We start from the raw sequence: 22,108 nt of genomic DNA on the forward strand, positions 1-22,108 counted from the left end.
TACTTAAAATTTCAAAAATATTTCTTAAAATTTCATATTATAAAATAATCTTGTTTTTAACAATATTATTATATATCATACTACTTTGCTTGTAATTACTTAATCAGGTTATGCTATATTGATCTTCACTTTTATTATAAAATATATAATAATATAATTTATAATAAATTATAAATATTATAAAAAACTACATAATAAATAAATTTATAATAAAATTATTTTTCTCAAATATTTTGTTCTTTTTAATTTTTTTGATTTTTTTATAATGTAAAAAATTTATACTTGTTCTAAATGAAAAATTATTTTGCATAATTTTATAAGTAAATTGATAAGCACTATTATCATAATTTCTCTAATTTATTTTATTATATTTTTTATATGATAATATAAGAATGAAATATTGTAACATATTATTATTATTTATATTATAAATATAATGTCTCATCTGAAATCATAAAGAGATTGATTTTATATGTAAAAATAAATTGTAAAAAAGAAAAAAAGTTTTTTCATTTAAAGTTTTATTTTCAATGTTTCAAGTTTTGTTATGAATTAAATTAAATATAAAAAATTTTCACGTATAAATGAAATATGCAGATTATATTATTAGCTATTAAATACGAATGAACCATTGATAAATAATTTTATATATGAAAAGAAACAAAAAATATAAAATAAATTTTTTTCATTTAAAAATTACTTTCTGAAAAAATTGAATTTAAAAATTCGTTAACTCCTTGATCGTAAATGTCCAATCTCAATTTTCTCAAAAACAAGGATATAAATAATAAAGTATTCTACATTTTTTATTTATTTTCATATAGAATAATTTAATGCTTATCAATGATATTTGAATCTATTATATATATATATATAATTATATATAATTATATTATATTATATATATCTATATTCATAGATATATTTCATTTTTATTGAAAACTAAATAATTTCTGAAAAATTTTCAATTTAATTTATTTGAAAATAAAATCTAAAAATGTTAATCTTTTTTTTCAACTTATTTTACAGTAGAACTTTGCTAGTAATTAGTATAAGAACCGAAGATGTATACAAAAATCAAAATATATATAACGAAAGAGATAATTAATCATACAATTTGTTTCTATATTTTTTTCGTATTTTCTTACTATTTAAATCATCACTAAAATTTTGAAACTTTATCAAAATCGCCAAAATACAATGAACAAAAATTTTATGCAATAAACAAGATTATAGCAAAATTTTATTGTAAAATCTATCGTTTGCATTATAATTTCAGATCTTGTAATTATTTATATTGTGATATTATTTAAATTTATATCATATTTTTAATGATTTAATATATTTTAATGAATAAAAATAATTTTTTATAATTGCTACATTTAATATCAATAATGAATTAATATTTGTTCTATTATATTTTTTATTTAATTTTAAAATAATTTAAAAATATATATCATAAAAATTAAAAATATTTTAAAATAGAAAAAACTAAAAAAGTTTTTAATGAAAAATATTTAAATAAAAAATTCTACATTTTTGATAATATTAAATTCTTTATTTCTCCCTTCATTGTATATACATCATTATTTAGTACAAAAGTTTCACATATACACGGACATTTTCGCTAATATTCACACTTGATGTCATAAATTTTATTTTTATTTATATTCAATTTTTGAATATTATTAATTGTTAAGCGATTTTAATTTGTCATTTCGCATCTAATTTCTGAGTTGAAAGGATAAAAAGTATAAAAATTTAATAATTTAAAGATACCATTCGATTCTTTAACAGTTAATATGTATTTTAGTGCTAATTTTTATTCTATTTATTTTAGCATTTTTATTAATTTTATTCATTTTTTATTAAGTATACTATAACGAGTTTATGATCATTATCATCATCTGTGAATATTTTCTGGAGCTTTTATATAATTATGTATCTTTCTTGAGATATTTGAAATAACGCCTCTTAATTATTATTATTCTAGATAAATGATGAATGTTTTGAATTAAAATTCAATTTTAATTTAAAAAAATTGGACATTACTATTGTGAAATTTTTGTTTTATATATATATACACATATTAGTGATTAATCGTTTAAATGTGATAAATTAAGTACATTTCTTGTTTATTTCAATTTTGTATTACATTTACAAATAAATTCAAGTATCATATATATTACATGAAATTAAATTCACACTAGGACTCTTATATTCTGAATATCCCCGATACTCAAAACACGTTATAACTAAATTCATTTGATTTGAAAATGTATCTCCTCAATCCGGATATATTTGGATATTTAAATTTAAGTGCTCGAATTTAGATTCAAGTAATAATAAGAATTCTAATTTATACATATGTATATATTATGGTACATATAAATATATTATACAAAATATTCTAAAATTCAAGACTTAACTAATTTTGAAGTAATTCTTCAAATTATTTTTCTTTTGCGAAAATTTTCGACTTTATTAACAAGTTATTAATAAAATATTAATCAACTGATACATACTTCGATTATTTGTTTGATATACATTGCTTCAACTAATTGTTTGAACTTAGCGACTCTCTGGCAATACATACATGATGCTATCATTATGACAACAAATCTACACGTTTTGTAATTGACTAATGTTTCGATAACTCATTAACAAAGCCGAAATGAAAATTTTCATAAAAGAATTACCTTAAGAATTATAATTAAGTTAAGCCTTATCAGTTAACTTCTAGGATGCATTATAAAATCAAAATATGATACTAAATTAACAAAATGATACTAATTTAAATTATTTTTCAAATAATAGATCTAAATAAATCTAAATACAATTGTTAAATATTTCAATTAATAAATTTTAATATTATATGTATGTAAGGATTAAATACGCGCGAAAATGATAATAAATTCTTGTCTAAAAATATTTTTGTTATAATTTAGCTGAATACTTAGATGAATATTTAGCTGTATGAATATGAATTAAATATTTTAAATAATTAAATAGATGAAAATAGATAATGCTCCAAATAACAATCACAGATAAATTGATTGAGTATAAAAGTTTCATCACTACTATTATAGTAGTATTATCAATATTACATTTTTAAATATGATACTTCAACATAAATTCTAGAAAATAAATTATTTTCCGATTTTTTTTAATTCTTTTGAAAAAATTAGAAACAGATAAATACAATAAGATCTAAATAATATTTTTATAAGATATTTTTTTAAAAATATTCATCTTTTTTTTAACATTGTTTCATTATTTAAAAGTTTAAAAGAATCGAACATTATCCAATCACTTTTTGAGAAAAATGTTTGATTATAATTGGCTAAAAATATCAACCAATTGAATATTGAGCAGTACCTTTTGAAATTTTTTTCATAATAGAAGACAAAATCTATATTTCCTTAAGACTAATTTCCACTCGTTCTATTTCTTTCATTCCCACACATAGTTTATAGCTATACAACATTAGAGTTGGACAATTTTTATTCGAATAATAATAATTCAATAAAACACTTAAATAAAATATTATATTTATAATTTTTATTTTTTATATATTATATTTAAATATTTCTTTTTCTTTTTGATTAATTTTGCAAATAAATGCAGCCTTTATTTGAATCAATATTTTTTAAATATTTTACTCATCAAAATTTATCAAAATTATTAATTTATATAATTATTAATTTAAATTTATCAATTATTATTAATCAAAATTTATTATTTTATTTTTTCATTATTTATTTTTTATGTTAATTAGTAGATTTTATAAATAAATTTTTGATAATGAATTCAATTTTATATCTATTTCACTTTTCATTTTTTAATATTCTATATTAAAATTTAATATCAAATTAATTTTATTTTAACTTTACATTAGTTTTGATATAAATAATTAAAATATTTTTAAATAAAATAAAAAAGTTGGCTGCATATTTATTCGAATAAATTTCATCCATTTAAGTAGATTTAAAAATAAATAGAAAATAATTCTAATTAAAATTCACTTACATATTAATAATACATATAATAGTATTATTAATAATATAATAATAAACATAATGGTAATAACAATAATCATAGTAATGATAATAATTTATTCGAATAATGTCCAACTCTGTATTAAGAATCAAATTACAATATGTACGTTTGAAACGTGACATTTAAGCATTTTTACATGTATATTAAGGAATATAAAAATGAGAGTCTCTGCGGAAAAACCAAAAATATAATTTGTGATATATTTTATATTATTTGATGTAAGTATCACAAATATTAATGTACAGTTTTTATTAAATAATAAAAACTAATATTTAATTATTTGAATAAATAATTATTAAAGTGTTGTTTGCAGTAGATATTTGTGTAATATATAAATAATTATTTTAAGACCAAGATTAATGTTATTATTAATATTTTTTATAAGCATAAATATTTATATAAAATTTGTATATTTCTTTTTATTTTTGTAAAGCTTTATCTGTACAAATTTTAATTATAAATTGATTTTTACAATATACTGCAAACTTTAATAAAAATTTAAACGATTTTCTTCTTTAATATATTTTAAGTAATACATTAAAAATGGATGTAAATAATAGCAAATTCGTAAAATTTATGATATGAAGTAAAGAAAAGAAAATAAATATATATTTAATGATTTAGATTGTCAATTGCAATTGTATTTATTTAAAACATTTATAATTCAATTAATGATATGAAAAATGTGAATGTAAATTCACTTTTTTTGTATTTTATTTATTTTTCTTGTTGATTAATTATAATTAATTTTAAAGTTTTTGAAAGTTTAAATATATAAAGAAGACAAATTAATTTTATAAATAAATATTCAAATTCAATATGTAAATTATAATGAATTTTATACATATGAAGAATTGAATTTTCTTAAAATTAAATAGGAATTGAATTTAATATTATATAAATAATGGATTTTCCGTAGAGACAATTAAATTCCCTGATGAAACAAGGTCTTATTTATATAAATAATAAATGGTATTCTTAAAAGTTAATCGATCAATCAATCAAATAATCAATCGATCAATTAATGAATTAATTACGTATTTACAGAGAATACATACATCGCATCATCGAAGAGGAGACTAGCTGTCTCAAAGCTGACTCACCATTCATCGAGAACGACAATATCTGAACTATAAAATTGAAGGGAATTGAATAGACACCTAGTTGACTCGTGATCAACTCCACAAAATTTTTCTATAAATGAATTTAAATTTATTTAAATTAATTTTTATTATTATATTATAATTTAATGAAAATAAAATAACTAAACTAACTAAATAAAATAAAAATAAATATATTTTAAAATAAAATTTTTTCTACTCTTATTTTAATTAAATATAAAATAATATAGAAGTACTGATAATTATTTATGAAGTAGACAATTTCATTGATTTTTATAATTTTAAAATATTTTTCAAGATGAAAATTTTGAACAACTTTTTCCTATACATATAAATTTAGTTTTTAAAATATTTTTAAAAGTTTTTGATATTAAATATATTTAGATTTTACATTAATTTATTCCATTGAATTCTATTTATAAATCAATCAATTATAAAGTTTATCTATTTCTCAAAAAATCACTTATAGAAAATAATTTAAAGAAAATAAAAAATTTGAATAATATTATTATTATGTTCACTTATTAATATATTGTAATATTATAATATTAATTATTTTATAACAAAATATATTATTTTACAAAAATGTTTTAACAAATAAAAAAAAAAAAAGGAATTATACAAATTATAGAAAAGTATTTTATACATATAGTTATATATAGTTACATATATTATTACAATATAATTATAATGTATAATATTATATATAATATAATATTGATAAATTTAATAAATTTTTCTTACATTGCTGTGAGAATTTCTTCTTTAATATTTTGTTTTATTTATAGCTTTATTCAATTGAAAGATGTTTAACAATCAATCAATAAACATAAATATGACTTATATAAGCAAAAAGAAACAAGATTAAAAGTTTGAGATGTACAATCATTAAATTAAAGAAAAAAAATCCTTATATAAATCACAGAAGTTGTAAAGAAAATATTTCACTTTTTAATATAGTAAAGAAGTATAAAATAATAGAATATAACATAATACAGTAATAAAAATAAAACGCATAATTGCTATTCAAAATTTTAAATAACAGACTTGCAATGCTCTATGCTGTAAATAATTTATCAATTTCGAAACTAAATTTAAATTATAATAATATTTCCACAAATGGAAAATAATTTAAAAAAAATAGTAAAAATATAAAAGTTTGAAAATATTTGAAACTGATTATACTGATTAAATTATTTTTAACTAATATTTTTTTTTTATATTATAGATATTCATATTTCTTCAAGATCTTGATGAATAAAAATATGACATTTATAAATATTATATGAATATATACAATTAAAATTATTTATATAAATAAATAATATTATATTATATAAATTTATTATATAATATATATATCATATATATACAATATTTGTATCTTTCTATATAAATAGAAATTTCATTCCTCATATCTAAGGAAAATAGCAGTATTAAGAAAATTCAATATAATAATTATGTACTATAAAGAAAGCCTTTGCTTAGTGATCAAAGAGAAAAATATAATAAATTTGTAAAAAAAAAATATAAAAAGAATTTATAATTTTTGGATAGTACTATTTATATTATAAAAACAAATTTAATATTTTTGGAACAGATGAAAGAAATAAAATATGGAAAAAAAAATGACAAAGCATTTGAATTGAAAAATGTAATGTTAATTGTAATACATGAGAGGATTTATTATAGTTTGATCAATGATGGCAGCCATTTAATATTTGATGTACTATACTAAACATATTTCAATATTTTTAAAATTCATTTGAGAAACAATACAGAAAAATTAAGTAATTGGATTTTTCAATAAAATTAAAATCTTAAAGTTACAGTTTATATGATTCGAAAATGAATACTGTGTAATATTCTAATGTCTAAAATAACTTTTTTATTAAAATTTATAAATTTTATAAATTAATTATTAATAATAATAATAAATAAATTTTATTAATTAATTATAATTAAATTTTATAAATTACCTCAATTTTTATAGAATACATATAGGATTATTTAGAGAGAAATATATAAAACATAATAGAAATAAATAAATAAATAAATAAAAATGGTTTAGAAAAAGAATGAAAAAAAATTTTATCCAATTTATTATAAAATTAATGCAATTATATAAAAATGCTAAAAATATTAAGAGTCTAATATTAGTTTTAGAGACAGAAGGAAATTAATAAAATATTATATAACTTGTCAAAAAAAAAAAAAAAAAAAAAAGATTGTGAAACGAACATTTTTGTGAAATATAATTTATTTTTTTACTTATGTATTAAAATATTTTTATTAAATTATATATCTTGTTATAAAATAGTTAATATTATTTCATATTCAATAAATAAACATGATATTATACAAAAATACTGTTTTCTTTAAAATGACAATTTTATGAATTATGTGAAAACTTAACTTTTCTGACTGACTATATATGGTCTTTAACAATATCAGCATGTTATTATAATATAGATGTACATTCTTTTACACTATTTATATAAATTATAAATAAAAGATGAAATCTCAAATCTTTAGATAAAGTTCGATGATCGAAATTTTTCAAAACGCAGCGCACGCAAGTATAAAGCATGTTTAAGAATTGTATTAAGAATTAATATATTCTTACATAATTTAATATATTTAAAATAATTACCATTTAATTATACAAATTTTTAAACGTGATAATTATAATAAATGGTAAATCTATTAGTTCTCTCTTTACCAATTTTGAAAAATATATTGCACAGGATATTATTTTGAGCAACTTCTCTTTTTATACATAACCAGTTGATTTCAGTTTTTGCAAAAAATTTTATATAAAAATATTATATATTTAATATGATATAATGAATAAATAAATATCATCACATTTAGTATTTATAGTGAGGTTAAGCATTTCATAAATTTTTTTAAATCTATAGAATATAATAAGAATAAAATATAATGCGAAAATATTTTGTGAAAATAAAATATAAAACAATACTTGGATAATCGAAATTACAATAACTAAAGTTTGTCTATTGTATATTATACAAAAAATACAAAGGAAATTTTTTTTTTAATTTTAAAAGTTCAATCAAATCTATAAAAAAGTAGATTTTTAATAAACTCATCATATGTTTACATACATATTGATTATCAATCATTTTTAAATATTGACTGTCACTAATGCATATATATATATATATATATATAGAATTCAATGATATACTATCAAAAAAATTTTTTCGAATAACTAACTAAAATTAAAGTTATTTATATAAACTGTTATGTTTAAAGGAAAAAGTTGGAAATGAAGTCTTTTATATTATATGAGGCGTTTCATATGTGTAATCTACTTCAATAGTAAACAGGGACATAAAAACAATAAAAAAAATTCTAAAAATGAACTAATAAACTGAAATGAATCAAAATGAAATTTAATTGAAAAAATATATGAAGTCAATAAGAAATATCCATAAAATATAGAATATTGTTTATAAATATAAATTGAGAATGAACATTTCGAATATTTCTATGAAGATAAATTCTTGTAGATTATACATATATAAAAGTGACTATAATTTTGAAACAAAATTAAATAAAAATATTTATATGAATTTTTTTCATTACTTTTGTGTCTCCTATCCATTTCTGAAATGGATTCAAATTATAAAAAAAAAAAAAAAAAACAAAATATTATATATTATATTATACTTATTTTCAGCCATTAGATGAGAAAAAAGTTAATTAACAGATTGATTTAAAATTATTAAAAGCATATATTATAAAAATATTATTTTTGAAAATTCTTTTTTAAATATATACAATAATTATGAAAATGAAAATTTTTTAAAATTAACTCATATACTTACGCTGGTTTAGAGGCCTTTGTGGAGGAACTTTCAATTATTTTCTTTTTACTATTTCTGCATTTTTTGACATAAGCTTCTATTAAGTGGGCAATTTTTTTCGGATTGATTTCTCCTGTCTTATTATGACATATCTATCAAAATAATTATTATAAAATAATGATTTTAATTTATATTTAATTTAAAATATATAAATATATAATTATTTTAACAGTTTTACATTTATTTTCTTTTTTTTATTATTAATATATATTATATAATATATATTATATATTATTATATATTATTATATAATATATTATATTATATAAAATTATTAAAATATATTTATATATTTATATAAATTATTAAAATATATTTATATTAATTAATAAAAATTTAAAAAAATATTACCTTAGGTACTGCTTTTCGCATAATATCCTTGTACTCTTCTTTTGTGACATGTTTTTTTGTATAATGTGGTTTTAAAACTAATTTTACTTCTTCAACCACTCGTTCTTGACGATTTAATTTCTTTAAGAACTATAAAATAATTAAATATGATATCATTAAAATATGTATGTGTTAAAATGATCATTTAATAACCTTTAAATTTAAAGCATATATATATTATGATATTATATATTTATTATATATAAAATGTTTTAGAAAAAAGAAATGGCAGAAAAGTTTTATTATTTTTCAAATAATATATATATTACTAAAAAAATTATTTATATTTATTTTTATATTATATTTTTATTTAAATATTTAAATTAAAAAACAAAATGAAATAAATTTATATAAAACCCAAACCTTATCCTTGACTTGCATTTCAACTGCAGAACTTGGAAGATCATCTAATATTTGAAGCTGGTTTTCGTCCATTCTAACACCAATTTTTGGATTTGTAGATTTTTTCTTTTTATCTTTTTCAGATTTTTTATTTCTATTTGATTTAGTGCTAGTTTTTGTGATCGGTAAAGAACCAAATAAAGCATCGAAAGCATCTTTTTTTTCTGTGGTTTTTACTGCTTTCGAATTACTATTTTTTGTAGTCTGAGTTCCAATAGGTCCTACTCCACTTCCTGTTCCAGTACTAGGTGAATTATAATTTGTAGGACTCGGTGGATCGAATATTCCATCGCTAAGCGTCGATCCAGGAGAATAAGGAGATGACATATCTACATTATCCGTTGTTTCTGTTCCGGCATCATTTCCATTTTGTCCGTTTGTTTTTGTTTGCCCGGATTTCGAGCCTCTTAAAGATTTTCCTGAATTTGTAAAAACTGGCGGTGCCTGGGAACGATCGCCAGAACGTTGTTTTTGTTGATTAGTTGGTGAAATTCGATTTGACTGTAACAAGTTACGTTGATTATTATTTGAATTTGGTGCATTAAATACTCCACTTCTCTGTACTGCTGCAGCTACAGTAGCTAGCACAGGATTCATCACTGTGAAAGGATTATTCTGATTTTGTACATTTTGTTGATTTTGTTGTATTTCTAGATTTCCGGTCGAGACTGTAATATCATTATTGCTATCATTATCATTAACATCATCTCTTTGTGGAGATGCTCTCTTGATTGTAACCATAGAAATGATTTTAGGCTTTTCTAGTTGCTTTTCTTGACTTTGCCTTTCTTGATTTTGATTTTCTTCTTCAAGAATACTATCATCAACAGAATCATGTTTTCTTGGAGATCTTCTTCTTTCATCGCTGGAATTCGCTTCTTGACTAACATCAGGTGTTGGCGATCTGGATTTAGTTGGATCAAATGGATCATAAGCATCTGGACTTGTTGGTGGAGATGTGGGAGGTTCTGGAGGAGTATTTGGTCCAATTTTTAATCTTAATTCTAATTCTTCTTGTGCTCTCATTTCTAATTCTTCTTCGACTCTTTCATCCATTTCTTCTTCCTCTTCCTCATCTAAAAGCGGATTTAACATTGATGGTCGTAAATTACTGCTTTGTTTATTTATCGAAAATTTTATTTGTGGTTCCGGAGGTGTTTTTGGACCCTGAGAAATAAATTGTTCTCTAGGTGGAGAACTTTGAGAAGGTTGACATTGATCTGACGTGATTTGTTGAATTTGTTTATCATCATCATCACTAAGAACTATCACATCTCTAGGAGATGGTGTCTGTTCCCGAAATGGAGATTGATCTAAATCAATGACTGCGACTGGTTTTTTTGTAGCCGCTATTTCAGCTGCTTTTGATTTTTTCTTTTTATCTTTTTTTGGCTTTGGAGATTTAGAACGTTTATCCTTTGACTTTTCTTTTTTTGAACGTTTTGGAGGATCAGTTTGAAGAGATTCTCTACGGCGACGTTTTAAAGGAGAAATTAGAGGAATTGTCTCTGGAAGCTCTGGAACAACTGTTTGATCATTTTCATTATCTTTATTGAAACATACACTAACCAAAATATTATCTCCACTAGCAAAAACCTCTTTTGATGGTGGTGGAGTCCTATTCCTTTTTCCTTTTCTCTTTTTTTCATCTTTCGTTTTTTTGCTTTCTTTTCTACGTTCTTTCTTCTTTTTTTTAATTGCTTCCTTATTTGTTAAAATTACAGTTAGATTTTTTGGCGGAACCGAAACATTATCTAACATTGGAGACCATTCTCTAGAAGTAATTGGTTCTTGTTGAACATGTTGTGGTGTTTTTGATCTAGATCTTGACCAAGATGGTGTCCATTGTGCACTCCAAGATTCTCTTTCTTCTCTTTCTCTAGAAAATTCTTGTTCTACAATTTTATCAACTTGTTCCCAATTTCTGGAACAAGATCTTCCTTTTGATCTTGATCGACTTTGTGCTTTTCTCTTCGAATGTTTTCTTTCTCTGGATTTCGAAGACTTTCTAGGTGATTTCGATCGAGATTTTTTTCTGTTTCTCGATCGACTTCGAGATTTATACTTTTTCTTGTCTTTACGTCTATCGCGAGATCTAGATAGTGATCTTCTAGATCGTGATATAGATCTTCTTTGTCTAGATCTCGAGATTGATCGCTTGGATCTTCTTCTCGATAAAGATCTTCGTTTTCTAGAAACAGATCTTGATCTTCTTCTAGAAAGGGATCGTTTTCTCGAAGAAGATCTTCTTCTAGAAGTTGATCTTCTTTTAGGCGATTTACGTCTTCCACGAGAAAGAGATCTTCGTCTGGAAAGAGATTTAGAATAAGATCTACGATCTCTCGACCATGATCTTTGTAATCTAGTTCTAGATCTACTTCTAGAGCGAATCTTGGAATATGATCTAGAACGTTTTGACGAATTACAACTTCTAGATTTACTTCTTTGTCTTGATTTTTCTCTAATATCTCTACCATACTCATCTTTTCTAGGTCTTGAAGGTCTTTCTGCAACAATTTTTCTAACATCATATCTTGGTAATTCTTTTCTTTTTTCTTTCTTTTTTACTACTTCTTTCTTTTTCTTTAATTTTTCTCTTTCCTTCGATTTTGATCTTTTTTCTTTGTCTCTATAAGATCTTTCTTTTGTATTTTTTGAAAGTTTTTTCCATGCTACTTGATTTTCTGAAGCAATATTTTCTTTATTTTTTTCTGTTTCTTTAGTTTTTTCTTTCTTTTCTTTTTTCTTCCGTTTCTTTTCCTCTTCTTTTTCTTTTTCAACTTTATCTCCTTCCTTCATAATTTTTTCTTCAATGATTTCTCCATCTTCCATTTCTTTTTCCTTTCGTAAACTCAATAAAGTTAACTCATCTTCAAAATTCATTGCTTCATCTGTTTCTGAAATAGCTTCTGTGCCTAAAACATTATAATCTACCGGAGTCCTACAACTATCTAAATCATCAGGTTTATCTTTTGTTGGTGTAATTGGCTCTAATCCACTTTCAATAGATGGCAATTGTTCAAAAGAAGATTTTGATTCTTTTAAGGGAAGTTCATCTTTGCAAGGAGTATAAGCTCCATCAGATTCCCATGTGTTTTTATCAATATCTTTCTCAATTATATTTTTTTTGCTAGATTTTTCTTTTTCTATAGGAAATCTTTCTTCTTCTTCTTCTTCTTCTTCTTCTTCTTCTTCTTCTTCTTCTTCTTGTTCTTCTTCTTCTTCTTCTTCTTCTTCCTCTTCCTCTTCTTCTTCTTCCTCTTCTTCATCATCATCATCATCATCGCCATTTTCTTCTTCTCCTTTATCATATTTATCATCTTTTTCGCTTTCATAATCATATGGATTTTTAATTTTTACTGTAATATATTCTTCTTTATTTTTTGATTCTTTTTTTGAATCTTTTTTTTCAAGATCAATTTTTGATGGTTTATGAAACAAAGTAAAAGTTTTACTTCCTTCTTCAGATAGACATTCACTAATAATTTCATTTTCTAATCTTTTGGGAGATAATTGGGTTATTTCTGTAGTAATGATTACATTTGAATCATTCTCTGTTGCATTATCTTTAGACTTTTCTATCCATTCTTTCTCTTTTTCCTTTTTATTTGTGTTTTTTTCTTTCAAATTTAAAGGAATTACAGGTATTAGAATTTCTTTTATATTTTGCTCTTTATCTCCTTTTAATTGAATTTCTTCTTCATATTTGCTTTTAGTAATTTTTTTTCGTTCTTCTTCACGATCAACAGAGGTTTCTTCTTCTTTTATAAGCTACGAAAATAATATTTATAAAAATAATGATACGTAATTAAAATATATTTTATAAATATACAATAAATATTACTTACTTCGGTTTCTTTTTTCTTATCATCATTACTCTCTTTTTCTTCCTCCTGTAATCCTAACAATCTATTATTAATCTTCAATTTAGAACCAATTTTAAATGTAATCTTTCCTCTACTATCATGAGAAATTTTTTTTGGTGGAATTTTACTTAAAGTTTGTCTTTCTTTTCTTAAAGCTTCAACATATGGGTCTGATGGTTCTGGAATTTCAGTTAAATCGCAAGCCTGAACATCACCAACAATAACATCATCATCATCTGGAATAGAAGGAGGAAGAGGAGGTGGTTGAAGCGGTCCTATTTGTTGAGATAATTGTTGTTCTGTATGCCGTGCTACATCAATTGTTTGAGAAGAATAAATAGAGAAATTTGGACAATCAGCTTGAGAATCTTCTTCTTCTTCATCATCATAAGTTGATAAACGAATAGATGTATCTGAGGTTTCTGCTTGAGCTATATCTTTTGCAATTTGTTCTTCTTTTTTTTCTTCCATAATTCCTTCATTTTTCTTTGTTTCACTATCACTATCACTATCCACAGAAAAAGGATCATACTTATCATTCTTTGGAATATCTTCTTTTTGACTATCATCGATAACTAATTCTTGATCACTATCTTTATCACTCTTAGAATTTTCTTCAAAATCTAAAAGTCCTGATGGAGGTTCTGGTGGTGGTAATAATGCCATAGAACTATTTTGTTGATCTTGAAGTTCTCCATCAGACTTTGTTTCAATATCGCAATAAATATCACAATCCTCTTCTTGTCTAATAGAGACATTTTCAATATCTTGTGATTGTTGCTCAACAGATTCGCTTCTTGGAGTATCTTCCGGTAAATTTGGTGGCATATTATTTTGAGAACGTTCATTAGAAACTTGTGGAGATCTTGGATGACTATATCTTTCAGAAAAAGTATGATGTTCAGATAAACCTTCAGCAAAATTAAATTGTGGTCTTCCTGAAGGTATAAAACGGAATCTATAAAAAATAAATAAATAAGAATAATACAAATTTCTTAAAATTACATGATTAATATATATACAATTATATAAATACAATAAAATCTAAATGTTATTTTATATTTAAAATAATATTCAATACCTTTCGTTTCTAAAATGTTGAGGATTTCGATTTCTGAATGGAGGATTACCTCCAAACATTGGAGGTCCACAATGTTCAAAATTTGGATTATAAAACGGAGGTGGTCCAAAATCTCTTCCAAAATTTCCACCACTTCCTCCATAATTATGTCTTCCACTTCCACTTAAGGAATCTCTTCCATAATTTTGCCCTCCATGACTATGCCTTGTATTATCCCTATAACTACCTCTAAAATTGCCTCTGTTTCCTCCTCCACAGGGATTGTTATACATTGGAGCTTGTACAATTGATTCTGGATTGATTCTAGAAATTTCTAGTGGAGTGTCAATTGTAGAAACTTCTAATGAAGTATCAACTCTAGAAACTCTATTTTCTACAATTGATTCTACTTCTTCATTTTTGGATAGTCCTTTTTCTTTTAATTTTTCTTTTTTCAAATCATTCAATGTTTCCTTTTCTTCAATTAAAAGAAATCCATTTGCTTTTATAATTACATTATTATTATTTGAATGCCAAATCTCTTGATCCTTTATTATATTACTTAGAAGATCAGGTTGAGGTTGTTGAGGAGTAACAATATTTTTTAAACGTAAATGTCTTCGAGAAGAAATTATAGAATGTCTTTGAACAGTTACAGTAGGACCAACAATTGCATGATAATCTTCTGTATCTGATCTGCACAAAAAAAAAATTTCAAATTTAATTGATCTTTATAAGAAATCTTTTTAAGACATAAATATTTAATTAAAACTAATTTTATTATATTTTATAAATATTTAATCAAAAACATACTTACTCCGGAGGAGTATAATCCAAATGCAAACTCTCTCCAAAAATACTAAGTCTTGAGATTCCAGCATTATATCGGGCAATGGTTAATGCAGATCTATCTGATATAATTTGCTGATTTCTAATACTAGGTAACAAACTAGGGACATTTTTAACTGGTTTACAAATACCCAAAGCAACTGCAAGTCTTTTTTTGGTATTAGTTAAAACACTGGATAAAGTTCTAGCTCGACGTCTACGATTTCTTCTCTATAAAAAAAATAAAATATTGTTATTTTTATTTAAAAATATTTATTTTTTTATAACTATTTTTATTTATTTTATTATTTTTTTATAATTTGGATTTTATACAATAAATATTGAATATTTTATAAAAAGAAATTTTTATTAAAATTATTTTTATCTTATTGATGTACATATATAAAATGAATATAAACGAGATTAAAATACCTTTCTCCTTTTTGTTCTTCTTCTTTTTCTTAATGTAATTGAAGCTACTCTGACATGTGTTACAGTTTCTTCTTTTTCTCCATTTTCATTACATTCTATAATTCTAACTTCCCTTAATAGAGTTTCCTTACTAGAAACATTTTTAGATTTTCCAGATTTTCTTGAATTATTTCTAGTTTCACTTTTTCGCGAACTACCTCCAGATTGTTTATTATTAGTACTTTTCTTTTTAGATTTATTATTATTTGAATTTTCAGAATTATTTTTATTATTAATTCTTTTTCGAGACTTTCTGGAAATACTTTCATCACTAGAATCACTAGAACTACTTCTATATTTTCGTGATTTTCTAAAATATCTGTTTGAACAATTACGATCTCCAGAACCTAAAGAACTAGAGGCATTGCTTGGGGATCGACTCTGACTTTTATCTCCAAAAGACTCCAAACCAGATGAAGTAGAAGGTTGATTTGGATCAAATGGTATTTGACGAGTTAATTGTATATTATCATCTAGTCTATTTCTTCTGCAAATACAAATTGTAAAAGAAAAAAAAATTTGAACATATAAAAATTGTTATGCTTTATTTTATATTATATTTTAATTAAAACTAAATATAATTCACCTGCGAATAGTAGCTCTAACACGTTCTGTATGTCTAGTACGAGGTATAATTCTTGGATAAGAATCTAGCGCATTAATTCGAATTCTTCCATAAGTAACACCAAGTCTACGAGCTTCTTCTATTGGATCTATGATTTCGTTCATATCAATTTTGACCTAAAGATAAATAAGTTAACTTGTTATTTTAATTTTAAATGATAATTATTTTAGTTTTCACTTATATTTATTAATAGAATTATTAATGTGATTATTATATTATATGTAATAGCTTACAACTTCTGCATTGATTTGTCTATTCTGAGAACATTCTGGGCAAAACCATTCTTCTATAGGTACTTCGTTCAATGGAGGAGTCAAACATTCTAAATGATAACCACAATCACAACCATCACAAAGAAGCATACGATCTTCTCTATTACTTTGATGGCATACTTCACAAAATGTAAGATCATCCAAATTTTCTTCTTCACTGGAAGCAACTTCAACTGGAACACTTCTTATTATCTGAAAATAAAATTATAAATTAATTTTAATCAATTAAAAAATAAAGTTATTATTAAATGTGTATTACAACCTGACCACCAAGTTTATCTCTGACATGAATTATTGTAAAAGTTTGTCGATCTACTGGACAAGTATTTATATTTTTACTCCATTCAATTAAACATTCTAAACAAAAACAATGTTCACAGGAAGAAGGAGTGCCCAATTGCTGTCTTTTAAAAGGAAGTAAACAAATTGGACATTTTTCTATTTGATCATCATTATTATCTGAATCTGTATCTGATACAATTTTTTGTGGTTTTTTGGCTTTTGGTTTGCCAAGAACTTTTCGTCTGACAGGAGATTTTTTTTCTAATTCTGATGAACTACTCCAGTCTGATTGCCATTCTGAAGTTTCACTACTTTCTCCTAAAAAATAAATTTGATAAATAATAATAATAATTAATAAATTAATTTAAATAAAAGAAATTGAAAATATTCATAAAATATACGTTTATTTGAAATATTTTTAAACTAACCAAATTGCTTGTATTTACTAGTGTTTGAACTGCTGCTTTCATAATTTAATTCATCTTTTGCAATAACCCTCTAAAAAAAATAAATAAACATTTATAATATCATATATAAATATATTAATACTATCATTATATATTATATATTGTATAATATTTGTAAGTATAATATATAATTATATAGTTTATTTAAAAGTTTAGGAAAAATAATGAATTTTCCATCAATAAAATTTATTTTATTTTATAATAAATATTGCACTTTTTATTATAATATATATTTAATATAATATAATATAATATATATAATTATAATATATAATTTATATAATAACTTACATGATTTTGTGTTTGAACAATAGGTTTTCGAACATCACTATCTTCATCACTAGTTTCACCTTCACTAATGAATTTCTATAAATATAATATTAAAACTATTTAATTAAATTGAAATATTATTTAAAATTAATAATTAATAATTAATAATTTAATAAACATACAAAAGTCTTTTTTCTTCTACGAGATTGCACAATAGATTCATCACTATCTTCGCTATCAAGTTTGACAAGTTTTTTCCGCTTGGCAGATTGAGAAGTTTGATTACTGTCACTAGACATCTTAAGTTTATTGCAAAATCATACCTGCCTTCTCACATGTCCTACATGCAATTAGAAATAAAAAAAATTTAAAAAATATTAATAAAATTATATTAATATTTTATTATTAATAGATAATATCATTATTTTTGAGATAAATAATAATATTTGAAAGAATTATTTGAGAAAAATATTATATTTATATAATATTTAAAACTTATATTTAATTTATTTTTAATTATTTTTTAATGTATCAGTATAATTTAATATATTAAGTTTTCTATTATGTATTTTATATTTTTATTATTATGTATTTTATATTTTTATTATGTTATTATATTTATTATGTTATTAGATTATTATTTAATTTGCATTTTATAATACTCAATATTAAATTTTAAAATATTTTAATATAAATTGTAGAATATATTAAATTATTAAAATTATTTTAATAAAATTTAAAAAGTATTATGTAAAAAATGAATATAATGATATTTATATAATAAATTCAATATTCATATAATATAATATTAAATATAATATATATAAAATAAATAGATTAATAAAAATAGCTAATTATTAATTACAATCATATTGAATCTATCAACAAAATCAAAAAATTCATATAATTAATAATAAGAAATTAATAAAAATTAAAATTAAAACATTGAATATTAAATTTATTACTATTAATTATAAATAAAAAAAAATTTTTGAAATATATTAAAACAATAAAGAAAAATATAAAATTAATAACATGAGCAAATTATATATATGCATCTATATATGTTTATTAAAATTTATCATTCTTTAGAAAAATAATAATTATTTAATGATGTAGTCAAATAAAAGCATAAAAATTATAAATTAAATATTTAATATAATATAACAATAGAACTTACGTAAATAAAAAATGGAGTAAAATGTAACATTATAATTAAGTTATATTTAATATATAAAATTATATTACTCCTTTAATAAATTACATATATTATATTTTACAATAAATTGGAAATCAATATTTTAATTTACAATTAAAATAATATAACCTTTCTATACATAATCTTTCTACAAATAAAAAAAAATTTTCAAAAAATTTAATTCACGTATCTAAAACTTTAAACTCAAGATACTTTGTGAGACACTGTATATAACCACATAACACATCACTAAATTCTTTTCATTGGGAAAAATATCTAAAAATGAAATATTTTATTTCTTAATATAGTTTATAAATATTTTTTTCTAAGTAATTATCATTTCAAAATGATTGAAGAAGTTTTAATAATAAATGTTTAATAATTTGATAATGAAAATGCACTAAAAAAAAAAAGGATAAGGATTGAACAAGGTTTGAAGAAGAACCTAAAAAATGTCAATTTACCTTCGAAAATCTGAAGATTCCAATTTTTCACTGTATCAAGAAGATCTAATATTGATCATACATTATTAATGATTTATTTATTGGTTGATTCGATGTTAACTTCGATGGAGATTTATAAATGTTGACAGAGGGTACGCTCAAAGTTGAGAAACTGCCGACATTTTGGCTGCCGACGCCGTTCGCGACGTTGCGCTATTTTCTCAACATTTGACTAATTTTTTAAGAAATTATATATTTTATAATTATTTACATAAAATAAATAATAATTTATGTAAAAAAGAAAATTATATGACTGTAATATTTTACTATTACATAAAATTTCTGAAATTTTTATAATTATATTTTATTTAGATTGTTACTTGATTTTTTAGTAAACTTCCGCCGGAAATAATAGAAAAGCAATAAATTTGACTTTTACGTTTAATTTTGATGTAATTTTTAATAATATCTCATTTTTTAAATCTCATTTTTTAATAATAACAATTTTTATTTTTAACGTTTAATTAAACATTCTTTATTTATTTAATTTTTTTGCATAATTCTATTATTTGTATATAATATAAAAGATTTAAAAATATATTTTGATATATCATCATTATTCATTAAAGTGAAATTCTGAAATTTTTTATTTAATCTATATAAATCATCATAATTTGATTAAAAAATATATTTTTTTTGATTAAATATAAAATATTTTATAATCAAAATATGTGATTTTTGTTATTTCCGTAATAATTTTTATTATTAATTTATTATTATTAATTTTCCCGGGTAAATTTTAAATTGGTTATAGTTCTACTATCTGCCGACTGGATTAAAAAAGCGCTACTATCTCTTGTAGATGAAACTACGTAAAAATGGGACGTATGCACGCACCAGGGTAAAATTAATTTAATTTTAATGTAATTTATTATTATATATAATTTTAAAACTTATTTTCTTTTATATTTTTCATTTTTTTAAAATTTTTATAGTGTAACTTAATAAATTTTTTTATATAAATTGTTATTAAAATCATATTACTTCACAACCATGTGTTTTCTATTTTAAAATTATAATATTCATAGTTTTTTGAAATTGTTGGAGACATTTTGATATTTTAATTTAATATTCAATAATATTAATTTATTATAATACTAAAATAAAAAAGAGCCAATTCTTTTTACAGATTTTTTATAGTTTATTTTTTTTATAATATACAACCTTAATTTTTTTCAATTTCTAAACATATTAATTAATAATATTTTTCTTAATTATTATTGTTGGTTGATTTTTACTTATATATAGTTTATCTAATAATTTCTATTAATTTAACAAAAAATTGTAAATAAATATAAAATAATAAATAAATGATAAAATGTAAATTTAAAAGAACTTTTAATAATGAAAATTTATTATGTTTTAGAAAGGGTATATCCCAATCAGCATTACCTTATAGACGCAGTGTTCCTACATGGTTAAAACTTACACCGGAGGATTGTAAAGAATTAATTTATAAGCTTGCCAAAAAGGGACACACTCCATCTCAAATTGGTAACTTTTTATTTTATTAATTTTATAATCAATTTGTAAAAAATTATTATCATATATTAATATATATATATATATATATATATATATATATATATATATATTATAAAATAATTTATATGCTTCATTTTATTTATGTTTTGCTTATATATTTTAAAATTTTATTCTTTTCTAAGCAAATTGATTTAAACTAAGATTCAATGTTTTTCATATTGTTTCTTATTAATAATTTGCAATATTAAAGTCATGGTGAGTTTTGAGATGGTTTGATGATTTTATCATATTATCATAGGTATTCACCAATATTTAAAAATTATTAATATATTTTATTTAAATAAAGTAAATTTATTCATTTATAATAAGATATTATATACAATAATGATTAAATAACAAAATGTTTTAGGTGTTATTCTTCGAGATTCTCATGGAGTGGCTCAAGTACGTTTTCGTACTGGAAATAAGATTCTCAGAATTGTCAAAAGTATGGGTCTTGCTCCAGATTTGCCAGAAGATCTTTATTATCTTATAAAAAAGGCAGTTGCTATTAGAAAACATTTAGAAAGAAATCGTAAAGACAAGGATAGCAAGTTTAGATTGATACTTGTGGAATCTAGAATTCATCGACTTGCTCGATATTATAAATCAAAGGGAACTCTTCCTGCAAATTGGAAATATGAGAGTTCTACTGCTAGTGCTCTTGTTGCTTAATTATTTTCATGTATGTTTTCTTAACAAAATAAAAATTTAAATATAAATTATTTGCATTTTAATAAGTATAATTTATATTAATAAATTCTGTTCCCATTTATTTATGCAATTTAAGTATACAAAATGTTTGTATATTAGATATTTTTGGAAAATAAATTTTAAAATTATAAATAATTTAAATTTGTGTTAGATAAAGCAAAAT

The 22,108-nt window shown here is 21.5% G+C and overlaps 2 protein-coding genes across 2 annotated transcripts; one reads left to right on the forward strand and one right to left on the reverse strand.

Annotated features, from left to right (window-relative positions):
• Nucleotides 1–4,845: 4,845 nt before the first annotated feature.
• LOC122720290 lies at nucleotides 4,846–19,810 on the reverse strand. The gene is made up of 15 exons (XM_043946899.1): nucleotides 19,669–19,810; nucleotides 18,189–18,346; nucleotides 18,028–18,102; nucleotides 17,698–17,767; nucleotides 17,250–17,587; nucleotides 16,949–17,179; nucleotides 16,677–16,831; nucleotides 16,052–16,577; nucleotides 15,609–15,850; nucleotides 14,813–15,487; nucleotides 13,714–14,689; nucleotides 9,827–13,636; nucleotides 9,425–9,553; nucleotides 9,035–9,165; nucleotides 4,846–5,253 (listed from the first exon to the last, which is right to left on the reverse strand). Exons 2-15 carry the CDS (start codon nucleotides 18,303–18,305, stop codon nucleotides 5,235–5,237), a joined length of 7,494 nt encoding a protein of 2,497 aa, XP_043802834.1. The 5' UTR covers nucleotides 18,306–18,346; nucleotides 19,669–19,810; the 3' UTR covers nucleotides 4,846–5,234.
• On the forward strand, nucleotides 19,789–21,953 carry LOC122720289 (40S ribosomal protein S13). Its single transcript, XM_043946898.1, has 4 exons — nucleotides 19,789–19,799; nucleotides 20,510–20,548; nucleotides 21,074–21,201; nucleotides 21,602–21,953. Exons 2-4 carry the CDS (start codon nucleotides 20,526–20,528, stop codon nucleotides 21,904–21,906), a joined length of 456 nt encoding a protein of 151 aa, XP_043802833.1. The 5' UTR covers nucleotides 19,789–19,799; nucleotides 20,510–20,525; the 3' UTR covers nucleotides 21,907–21,953.
• Nucleotides 21,954–22,108: the final 155 nt, after the last annotated feature.

The sequence above is a fragment of the Apis laboriosa genome, unplaced genomic scaffold, assembly GCF_014066325.1.
Source record: "Apis laboriosa isolate Shangri-la unplaced genomic scaffold, ASM1406632v1 scaffold122_cov146, whole genome shotgun sequence".
NCBI lineage: Eukaryota > Metazoa > Arthropoda > Insecta > Hymenoptera > Apidae > Apis > Apis laboriosa.

Bases quoted from the DNA above. Each gene is read 5' to 3' on its own strand.
- LOC122720290 (XM_043946899.1), bottom strand. From the start codon at position 18,305: ATGTCTAGTGACAGTAATCAAACTTCTCAATCTGCCAAGCGGAAAAAA. The intron at 17,768-18,027 runs GTAAGTTATTAT...TATTTTTTTTAG, and splicing joins TTGTTCAAACACAAAATCAT to AGGGTTATTGCAAAAGATGA. The intron at 17,588-17,697 runs GTTAGTTTAAAA...TTTATTTTTTAG, and splicing joins TAGTAAATACAAGCAATTTG to GAGAAAGTAGTGAAACTTCA.
- LOC122720289 (XM_043946898.1), top strand. From the start codon at position 20,526: ATGGGACGTATGCACGCACCAGG. The intron at 20,549-21,073 runs GTAAAATTAATT...ATTATGTTTTAG, and splicing joins GGACGTATGCACGCACCAGG to AAAGGGTATATCCCAATCAG. The intron at 21,202-21,601 runs GTAACTTTTTAT...AAAATGTTTTAG, and splicing joins ACACACTCCATCTCAAATTG to GTGTTATTCTTCGAGATTCT.